Raw genomic sequence first — 11,305 nt, 5'->3', positions numbered from 1 at the left:
GAGAGAGAGAGAGAGAGAGAGAGAGAGAGAGAGAGAGAGAGACTGAATTCGCGACGCGATGTCGTAATGGGAAGGAGCACAGCAACCAGCTACGGGGACGGCTCTACTATGTATTAGTCGTGAGGACCATAGATTCTCGGAGTGGCCGGAATTTTTCAGCGACAAGACGCGACGAGAGACGCACGGTACGGCATGCGGTACGGTGGTAAAGGTCGGTCCCATAGATCGAAACGCGGATTTCCTCCGGGCGTCATTGGCCTATTCCGATTGTCGCGGCGAATCGCGTGCCGGCAAGCGCGCGGCACGCCTCGTTGGCGACTTTGATCAAATTCTCTCGCTGTTTCCGAACAAGAACGTTCGCGGGTTTTCCCACAGTCGCAGTGGTGAGTGCGAGATTCGCGAGGAAATTTCGCGGTAGCGCGGTTTCCTTGTCGGGAACCGCCGCGAAACTCGCGTGTTGCGATGATTCGTCTCGGAACAGTTGTTTTTTTCGTGAATTTCTCAGGTAAAACTCAGGTCACGCGTTTTGTTGTTCGTTCCTTTCCCTTTTTTTGTTTTTTTTTTTTTTTTTTTTTTTTCTTTTCGATACAGTCATGTCGTGAAAATCTGTGACTCGGCCGATATCTCTCGCGTAGACTTTCCGTTCGCAGATATTCCATCGCGTTTGAATCGCGTGTAAATTTCGCATGCGACGATGATGGAAAGGGCTTGCAAACTCACGTGTACAGCGGTACTCCGGCTTCGTCCTTAAACCAGAAGACCATGTGCAGTGTGTCTTCGCCGGGAGGAGTTATGTCGCACGGTAATTCGGCGGGCCTTCCCTCCACCACGCTGATGTTCACCAGCGGAACTGAAAAGAGATATCTCATTCGATTAACGCGTTCATTGCAGCGCTGGTTGTTCCGAGGTTTAACTAAAGTTCGAGTAATCAAGTCACGCTAAATGCAGATTTCCTGTTGCACGTATGTATACTTCATTCGTTGGATGCAATTAGTTACGTCCTATGCATGCATTAACGGGATAGTTGATATCGTGGTCGGTCAACGTGTTAACTATAATTTCAACCTCGTTGTGTTTAGAATATCTTATAAGTCGACTTAAAATTCGATTTCGTAGACACTGTAAAATAGCGCGTAAGGAAATGAGCAAATTCATTTTGCCCTGAAATTCACTTTTCGGAATCGTTTATTGCCACCACTTAGATTAAAAAACCATGTAATTGGTATATCACAAACGTTTCATAGGCACTTATGTGTTATATATGTACTCTGTTAAACGCAACGCGATTACTCTGGCCAGAAATCGAATCGGCGATATTAACGACGAGTCCCCGGGGAGCACGAATTCCTTATTTATTAGAACACGCGTGCGTTCACGAACCACCGATACACCCTGGAGAGCATACCTCCATGTGTCTCACGAGGACAGTCAACAGCGAAATTCCCTAATCCCCGAGATCGGCACAGAAACTGATAACCCACTCGCCCAATCCCACTTCTCTCATCGGGTCGCGTCTCCGCCAGGAGAAACGAATTTTACGAAGGACTTCTCCGTCGAGCGCTTACTGGAAGCGATACGAGCGGATACGCGCGTGTAAAATCGATATAGACATCGGTACTTGCGCCGCCGGGGTGTACTCCGGCTCGATATCAGAAAATACTCCGAGGGACACCGGCCGCGGTCACGGCGATAGCTTGCGATACGCGAAATCGGGCCACGATGGGATTAAGAGATTCGGCTTATGAAATTCCGCTTCCGCGCCAGTTCCGTGGCATCCCCGCGCCAGTTTGAGATCGGACCGAATCTCGCCGGCCTGATGACGGGGACGGACGCGGCGAGCGCCAGGGTGAGTCGCCGGGGGTGCAATCCGACCGGACCGATTCGAGTAAGTGGATAGCTCGTTGGTCAGATCGGGACGGGAAGGCCAATTTCTTCGTAAATTTCCGGTAGGCTATTTCCAAGAAACGAGTTTCCATTCGATTCGGTCGGCTGCCTTCGTTTTCCTCTCGCAGTGACGAGCGCGCCGGAGGACCCGCCGGACACGGCAGTCCGGCTCCTGCCTTGCCGGGGTGAAAAGCCGGCGGTAAGAGAGAAGGGGATAGTGATACTACGAGTTTTCTGCGGCACCGGTGCGCCCTGCAGCCTCGGGTCGCCCGGCGACTTTTTGCGAGCGACCCGAGGAAGAAAGCGAGCGGCTCGTCTCGCCTCGCCGCTTCCGATTTGTCGTCGACACAAGTCACGCCGAATCGCCGCTGACCGACGACTACGCGTCTCGCTATGAAGAGTCGATGGGGATGAAGGGAGACGTCCCACCCTTCGTGATAAACGAAGGATCAGACGCCACCACGCGCGTGAGATGATTTGTCTTCTTGTCGATCAAACGCGTTGCTATTACTCTCTGAATCTCTTCGAGTAAAATTCCACGCGGAAAAAGCAGAGCAACAACCAAATCACTCGAATTGGAGTGACTCTTCTTCACTCGTGTAAAGTATATTTTCATTCGAAAGTGAAGAGTAAGTCAATTCATCATCATTAGAGAAATTTGTTCTAATTGAAATATGAACTTTCGAGACATTCATTCGTATGGATTAAAAGTTCATCCTACGAATGAAACCATTCGATAATATTTCACTTCGAGAAATTTGAAAAGTAGAGTGGCTGCCGAAGTTACTCGAAATGGAGTGGCTTCTCAGTCATATAGAACAGTCATATAGTCACAGAGTGAACTGCTCCGTTCTCTTTCTGAGGGCCGGTTTTTCAATAGCAATTTAAACTTGGATTTAGGTTTAAACTCTATTCTAACAATGCGTTTGTTTTGTTTAAACAAAGTTTAAGTTGAAATCTAAGTTTAAACTATCATTGAAAAACCGACTCTAATTTTTCTAATCGTCTAATTTTTATTTGAAATTAAAAATTGAATATCTAACGTATTCCCATTAGTTATTGTTTCATCCGTTTCGAGTGAGATTTCACTCAAAGGAATTTATATAGCAGGAAATGATACGTCGCAGTTGATTCTCTCTCGCGTTAGTGAACGTAGTAGCTCGCGACTCAATGCCGTCAGTTCTCCCCTCCGGTTGCAAAATGCGACGGATTTGCTTGGAGGTATTTTTCTCAATATGAGATATCATGACGCGATATTATTTTCAATGAGAAGAAGAAAAAAGTACGTGTACGCGAATGTCCTCCCCGCTATGTTTTATTACCGTTCTCTCTTAACGAAGTTGAATTTCCGCGTTACTGTACGCGATTATACGCGGCGTAACGGGAAAATGTTAAAGCTAAATTATATTTCGCTGACAACGCGCGACATCGTGTCAAAAGTGTCAGAGAGATACCGTAGGATTGCCAAAATGGATCTCGTCAAAAATGTCAGATCCATGACGTCGGGCCGTGAGATATCTCCACCGCAGCGTCAAATAAACGATATTGTGTCGCGACATATCACGTTTACGGGCGCGAAGAGGCTCAGGATACACACAACACGCGGACACGTTAGTCCGGTGTTACGCGGCTAAACAAATCCACCGGTTCAAGATGTCGAGACTAATTTCGTCGTCGCGTAGACCCTGCGTTTTATTCCGCGCGCGAGCGATAAATCTCCGAGTGCACACCTGATCCTACGTCTGGCACGACGGAACGGAACACAATATCACACTAGGTTGGTGAAGAAGAAGGTTCGTCGCACGGAAAACAGAAAACGGAATTATCCGGTTTCGAAGGACTGATAATTTTTGCGAACAGAACGAATAACATCCGACTCTGTATTTGTCCAAACATCCATAAGCATTTCTTATTTCCCTCTTGATATTCAAATCTCCTACGAGAATTGAATAGCGAGATAACAGACCTTCTGTGCAGCAATCCGACGATGTTAACTTGCCGAGATCGGCGAATGCGATACATGTTGTGCTCGTGCTCGCATGTAATTCAAACTCGCTGATGTACCTTCCGTCGATATTCTCAGCATGCAAATATTATGAAACGCACGCGTGCGATATAGTTTTGCGGAGAAATAATACCGGAAGATACTACCGTCGTTATTTTCGCGAGTCCGCGGCCGCCGCCCCTCTTATTTGCCGTCAATAATCGATACGCGACGGGGACGTGACGTTTACGTTAACCATCAACCACCCCCTCCCCTCCCCCTCCTTCCCGCATCTTCTCTCGGAGCTTAAGGGGTGGAACTTTAAAGAAACCTTATCAGCGTGAGCGAGGGACAAGTATAAAGATTAGCATAGGCTTAGTATTTATTGCATGCCTCCGGCTCCAACGGCGGGCATAAATATTGTTTAAGGGCGACTCTTTATCATATAAACGCCCCGGCGGTAACGGTGCTCATTTGAATTCCCGCTTTTTCCACGACATAAAATGGGCTTCGCCGACGCGCAACAAGCCGTTTACCTTCCCTCGGGTTACCGGGCGCCGTCTACTACGATAGTACAGAGGCCACGAAGACGACAACCGCGACGACGACGACGATGACGACGGCGGCGGGTAAACCGCAAGTGAGAAATGCAAGAAACCCACGTGGAGTGGTTAAGGGCCATCTACAATGGAATTGGCAGTAGGCAGTGTGCCAATTGACCAACCACAGTCGATTTTTACAAGAATAATCGACTGTGGTTGGTCAACTTCCTTACTGCTTACATCTTACTGTCTGCTACCAATTTTATTGTAGATGGACCTTTATAATTCCACGTGTCATGGCGTGTTGCGTTGTGTTCGTTGCGTTCATGTACTGAGAGAAAAATATAGTCGCCTTTGGCGTCAACTATACTCTTTTTGTGATTTTAAGCACAAAAATAGTTAGAAAAACCGTTGTTTCAGTAAGTATTATTAGAAAAATGGTTCTTCTAATTATTTTTCTGGTTAAAATCACAAAAAAATATAGTTGACGCCGAAAGCAAGTATATTTTTCTCTCAGTGTGTTTCGTTTCTACAGGTCGCCTAAGGCACATTCACAAATTGCCGTAACTGTAACATAAGACCATAAAGGGCCATCTATAATCGGATTGGCAATAGGTAGTAAGACGTAAACAGTAAGCAAGTTGACCAACCACAGTCGAATATTACAGGAATAATACGAATGATACAAGAATATTACTACTTACGTCTTACTGCCAATTCCATTATAGATGCACCTTGAGAATTTACCAATTACATTGAATATTAAGTCAAATCGTAAGGTCGTGAGGTAATTCTTGTAAATACTCAATTGTAACTGATCAATTCTTACGGTATGTTTTACGTTACTTTTATGTCAATTTGTGTGTGAAGACCCTAACTTCGCTGACGATATGTCGATTCGTAAATTCGGCTGAATGATCAGATTGCAAACAGGGCCAACTGAGAATTTTATTCGTCGTGCGTGATTAAAGAATTGATTTAAAATTTGCTCAATCATTTATTGTAAACTGTAATCATTCTTTCTTTCTTTTCACTGTTTTGAAAATAATTTTGAGGAAAGTTCTTGGAAGTAAAATATAGAATGCAATTTACAAAAATACGTTTAGAAAGAGCTTGGCTATTCAGTCAGGGTTAAAAATTGGGCTGAAATTAAAGGCTCGTCTACAATTTCTGTAAGAATATGGCTGTAAGGTTGTAAGACGCGAAATGAATTATTTTCATTCGCTGACAGCTCACATTACAGCCTTACAGCCATATTCTTACAGCTATTGTAGACGAGCCTTAACACAAATGCACTTGCAACAAATATATGTCAGACAAATTTTGTTAGTGTCGGAGGCTCCGTCGGAGGCTCCGTCGAGGCTGCTTTTCCCGTCACTTTAAGCACCGGCTCTTCGACAATGACTCGTCGTCGATAACGATAACAGGCGCGCAATAGCTGGAACAATTCCAGAAGACGGACGCGTTACGTCCATCCGCCCTTTCGTTTGCCTGACCTACCTAATGACAATCGCGATAAAAGAAAAGCAGCCGCGTAAGCCGCACACACGCAGGCGCGCCGTTGTCGCTTTATACGTACGATAGCGAAAACCCGCGTGTTTGTTCGCACCGATTACATATTTATGTACGATTGCTGGGTCGGCAAGCACGAAAGCAACCGTCGATGGATCGTCGATCAGCCGCTGGCCATACGCGTGTACGCGCGTGTAGTTTAAATACCAGAGGAGCCTTGAAAGCCGTTTCGATTAATGGAATTCCGCAACACGTCCGCAATTAACCCTCAAAGACCCGAGGCGCTGGTCGAAATGTCCTGCAGCGCGCTAATGGCGAACGATGGTCGTGTCGCATCCGAAACGCATTTAATGAATTCATTATCGATCCGAATCGGCATTCGGAACGCTCGCGTTCCGAACATACGACGAAGGCGGGCTGCAGTTTCGAGTTTGTGGAAATAGAGGCGCGAGCCGTCGCGCCGGTGTGCGTCGTAACGTTGATTGGACAAGTTTTTCGGCCGATTTGTGTCGCGCGCATCAAAGAAAATTTCGCGCCGATTAGCCAGGATCGCTTTTCGTTAATTCGATCGCCGCGATGCCGCGTAAAATTCGCCTCAGTGCCGGCAAAATAGCAGGGATAATTTCCAAAGAGAAGCAGAGAAAGAGAGAGAGAGAGCTCGAAATGTCGGTACTAGCGTACTCCATTTCCTCGACGTAAAATTAAGGATGTCGAAAGTTTCGCAGTCCTACTTGAAAAACGATAGCTCGCGCGAAGCCCCACTTCCCTCTTGTTCTCGCTCGTATTTATCTCGTCGTAAAAATAAGATTTCGTCTTTCCCAGACGCGAACGCCCGACACGGTAGCGCTCGAGGAGATCGATTCCAGTCAATATTGCACGCGGAAAGAGGTACAGTAAACGGATACGTCGCGTTTAAAATGCAACGCGCGACTCACGCGACGTGCGTGCGTTTTTTAACACGCTCTCAATTATAGCGCGCGGCGCAACCCAACGACAGGTGTTCGGTTACGTTGCCGTGACGTTGTCAGTCGCGCATTCTAGAATGATGTCTTCGTTAATAATTAACAGCGCCCGCTCGGCAGCTTCGCGAGCGTAATTACAGCGAGAGGGCGGGCGGCCACGCCGCGCCGCGTCGAGAAGAGTTACATAATTCTATTAATAATGCTAGGCCATTACATTTGCCGGAGTAGCGCGTGAATAATGAAAACCTCCAACAAAAACTTCGCCGCGGGAGGCATTAATTGCTAACGAGGAGCGAGAGAGATCAAAGTCATAATCTTAATGCGGCTCGTCCCGGAACAGTTTCAGTATGTCGCCCCTTCTCGTTTCTTCTTTTTTTCCCCACCGTCCCTTTAACTTGCCCCTCCTTCTTTCTCTCTCTTTCTCTCTTGCGTTGGTCCGTTAATAACGCGCAGCATGTGGCGCGGGGAAGATTGAACCAAAGTTTCCGGTAAAAAAAAAGCAGAAAAAAAGAGAGAGAGAGAGAGAGAGAGAGAGAGAGAGAGGAGGGGGGAAGAAAAAGAAAACAAGGCTCGTAGGTGGACGTCGAAGTCCGTTGTGTTCTCCCCGGGGGATCTCCGCGTGAACTTTCCTGAACTTATACTCCAGCATCTTCGCGTGGCCGCGACATGACACGGTGAAAGCAAGTATTTTCATAAATCTCCGACCGCGACATAGATTGATCATGTCGCTAGTATCGACGTCGTCATTACACCCTAATCGCTCCCGTGCCCGGATACGCGTTAATGGACGATATCGCCGTGTCGTATACAGGTTAGGCACGCATAAATCGCCCGAGATCGGTCGTCCCCTTCGGGGGGAGTTAAACGTCGACGGCGGCGGGCGATACGTGCGTGCCGACGATTTCTTCTACGCTTTACGCGTTACGCCAGTGTGATGTGTATCTCCAAACGGTCTCCGCGAATCCACGACATCTCTCTCACAGGCGTGTAAGGGAAGTGGAGAAAAAGTCGCGAGAAGAATCGCGGATCCAACACGTTCAATTTCACCGTGACGAGCGCGAATCGCTGCGATAATTAAGATCAGATAGGCGTCGCGTATCTCCCCGGCGAACGTTTTCGTGTATCTGTGTGAGCGTGTGCGTTTAAATTACTTCGCAGCAGGATGTATAGACGTAGTTTCTTCGCGTTACGACGCGACGGATTCACGTATTACGGCCGAGGCGCGGCGGTAGGTCCGTTATTTAGGGGTAGTTAAGTGTCCTGAGCACCCTCCTGCTACCCTTGAACACTCCTACGGGGAGGTCTCTTCAACTTGGCAAACCCGTTTGCTTCCACTGAGCGTATCAGCCTCGCCATTGTCTACGCTCATTGTGCCCCCCACCCCGTTACCCACACTTCCTTTGCCACCGCCACCACCCCCTCGTCGCGCTCTGCTCTTCACGTCTACTCCGTGTCGTATTAAGTTAAAGGGCAGTGCCATGCTAGGACACAAATTAGCAGCCACGTTAATCAGTTCCTTAATTTTCCGTCGTCTCGCCGGCGAGAATGGAGAAAAGGGGAGGGAGCGCGGCTCCGCCCGGTTCTCACGGTGCCGGCGCACGAAGAATCTATTGTTTGCGAGGAACGCTCCCGCGCCCGTGCGAGAAGTTTTAACGGCGCGAACTCTCGGCCGCGATTCAGCAGCCGGGGGGTGGAAAAACTCATCGCTCGTAAATCGAAAGAAATTACTCGGCGAGAGAGCTTCGAGGCCCTTTCAAACGCAGCTCGCGGACGCTCGCGGGTGCGCCCGTAAGTTACGCCGTTCCCAAGGCAGGATCCGGCGAGGATCCGTTCACACGGGAAGCCCGGGATCTCTGTGCTGGTCCTCGAAATCGGCGCGTCGTCGTCGTCGTCGTCGTCGGATATCCCCGCGCTGAATAACACTACGACAGCCCGCGAATTTACCGTTTACACATGGTGGCGGCGGGCTTTCTCCCTCCGGGGAGGAGGGGGACAGGCAAGCGACGTCGTTTTTTAGGTACGATACGCGAGCAATTTCGTAGACGGTCGTCGTCGCTGGCGAATGGCGTTGGCACGAAAAGCCAAGCGGCAGTCCATAAAATCCACGGCCGAGCCGTCTTTCTCTTCGGATTCGCGCTGAAATCGGTGGAGATCCGACGCGCGCGCGGTCTCTACGCGCCGGGATTTCGCGTTTCAGCCCCGCGTTTCGTCGCGAAGAGAAAGAGAAAGATGAAGGAATAAAGAGAGAGAGGGAAAGAGAGATGATGGCGAGGGAGTTGGCCCGAGCTGCAGCGAAAGTGGTGGCGACAGGGCGGCAGAGCCAGGCTTACGCTTTATTGCGTATTTACATATTTTCGCCGAATCCCTCGACGTTTCATAAAATTCAACGTCTTTACAAGGGTCGGCGCGATGGCGTCCCCGCGACGCTTCGTCGACACTTTATACCTTTGAATTTTCGCGACGGAGATTCTCCGACGCGCCGCGTCGCGTCGTCAACGACGCTCCGACTTTCGTTCCGCGGACCCACTTGCTTTTATTTCTCCGAGCATCCTGAATAGAGAAGATCGCTTTTAAAGCAATAGAATCCCCTCCCGCGAGATCGCGAGGCAGGCTGCTGCGTCACGGAGGCTCGGCGACGCGCTGTATTCCAAGAACTTTGGTTCTTACGGTTTTTAAAATGGGGTGTATAATAAGTCTAGGCACGATGATAGTAGCACTGGATCTGTAGTGTCTGCAAATGTTACAATCTAGTACTCAGTAGTATTCAGATCCAGCAAAATTTATCATCTCTGAGATCCTAGATATTCTATACTGTATTCGAGAATAATATTCTGATATAATACGTCTTATTTAGATTTCCTAGATCTAATATATGCTAAAGATACTTTTTTTTTCCACCCCCTCTCTCTCGTGATGCTTGAGAGTCCTCACACAATCGCTTTGTTCAATTTCGGAGCTGTCATTATGTTCTTGCTTGCACGCATCGAAAAAACGATATTTTTGTCTTCGATCGACGTTGTAATCGTTTAAGAAATGATTACGCGAAACAGAGTACTAGCAATGTCTGCCAGGGGACAATGAGCAAGCTAACGAGGGAGAGAGCTTTCAGATGCGTTAAATTCCATTACACCCACTCATCCGACGGTCCCTGTCGCTGTGTGCAGAAACCCATGGTGAAATACTTTATACCCCGTCGGGGAATTTAATCCCCCGTGTTGCACCATATCGAGCAAGTGTCCTCGATTTTTCTTGTCAGCCGCACCGACCTGTTGGCAAATAATTTCCACGGTCGACAAAACGCCGGCTGCGGAGAGCGAAAGGGAATTCATTGGACCGACTCGCGCTTTGTCTTGGCTCAACTCGCTGTACGAAGCCGCCTCGTGAAAGTTCCCGTCGGCTCCATACCGCAGGGATTAAACTTGGTACGGTTCTTCGGCTGAACATCCTCGAGGGTAGTGGGTGGTGGAAGGTAGCTTGGGTAGGTAGGTACGTAGGTAGCTAGGTAGGTAGCTAGCTAGCTAGCTAGCTAGCTAGGTAGGTAGGTAGGTAGGTCGGCAGGGGCTGGTGGAGGAGAGGAGGAGGCGGAGGAGAGGAGAAGAGAGGGTATCGCGGAAAAGCTGCCCGGGCGAACTCCCAGCAGCCATCGAGTCGCAGTGTTAAACCTCCGTAAAGCCGAACCGCGTAAAATTAATTAGGACGTTTACGAGCGACCCGGTTCGGCGGGCTGCTGCTTCCTGCGCTACGACGCGGCCCTCGTAAAATTCGACGAAAGAGTGGATTAACCCATGGTGGGTCCATGACACCCTCTCCCCCCCCCCCTATCTCCCTCCTCTCGCGCGCCGTCTGGGACCGCTCTCGAAGCTTCGATTCGCGAGATGAAAAATAATAGGTAGAGGCCAACGCGCGCGACCGCACGTCGCCTCTGCGCGCACGCCAGTGGATCCAGGTGGATGATATGGGCTTAGCCGGACCCGATGGTTAGTTGCGATGAGGTACGGTAACATGTTCCACTTCGCCCGAGATCTCACGAGCCATCCACGGACCGAGTCGAGAGAGCAGAGGAGAGGAAAAGAGAGAAAGATCGTATGGGGCAATTTCGGATTTCGGGCGTGTTATATCCCTCACGCGCGTTTTTCGCCACTCGGTATGTACGTTATATACGGTTCGTTACGGCTTGCGCGTTCTCTTTTTTTCCTTTTTTTAGTTTTACGGTTCAATATTTATAAAATAAGCTACAAAAATTTGGCATGCCCGTTACGCCCTTTTGTATCGCGCGGCGAGAAAAATACGAGGTTCTTTTCTGTCTCGGCGGTTTCACGTGGATACATTTGGGAGAAACGCGCTTGCCGAATTAACGGAGTGAACACACCATTCGCCGCTGTAACGCTGAAATACGTCGAATAAGGCCCCCCCCCCCCCCC

At 48.9% G+C, this 11,305-nt stretch overlaps 2 protein-coding genes across 11 annotated transcripts in view; one reads left to right on the top strand and one right to left on the bottom strand.

Moving 5' to 3' along the window:
- The window catches only part of LOC116850399 (nephrin-like), a 539,959-nt gene that overhangs the window by 300,722 nt on the left and 227,932 nt on the right, over positions 1–11,305 (bottom strand). For all 10 annotated transcript variants that reach the window (XM_032828638.1, XM_032828641.1, XM_032828642.1 and 7 more), the window contains one exon: positions 721–850. In XM_032828638.1, the coding sequence (XP_032684529.1) occupies positions 721–764 (44 nt within the window). In that variant the 5' untranslated portion in view covers positions 765–850. The remainder of the gene's footprint in view (positions 1–720; positions 851–11,305) is intronic.
- LOC116850400 (glucose dehydrogenase [FAD, quinone]-like) overlaps positions 1–11,305 on the top strand; it is a 174,698-nt gene that overhangs the window by 75,786 nt on the left and 87,607 nt on the right. The window lies entirely within an intron of this gene.

Source organism: Odontomachus brunneus, unplaced genomic scaffold (assembly GCF_010583005.1).
Source record: "Odontomachus brunneus isolate Ranch 3 - 2012 unplaced genomic scaffold, Obru_v1 Obru_scaffold_144, whole genome shotgun sequence".
In the NCBI taxonomy this organism is placed as follows: domain Eukaryota; kingdom Metazoa; phylum Arthropoda; class Insecta; order Hymenoptera; family Formicidae; genus Odontomachus; species Odontomachus brunneus.
This window is presented reverse-complemented; position numbering and strand designations above follow the sequence as displayed.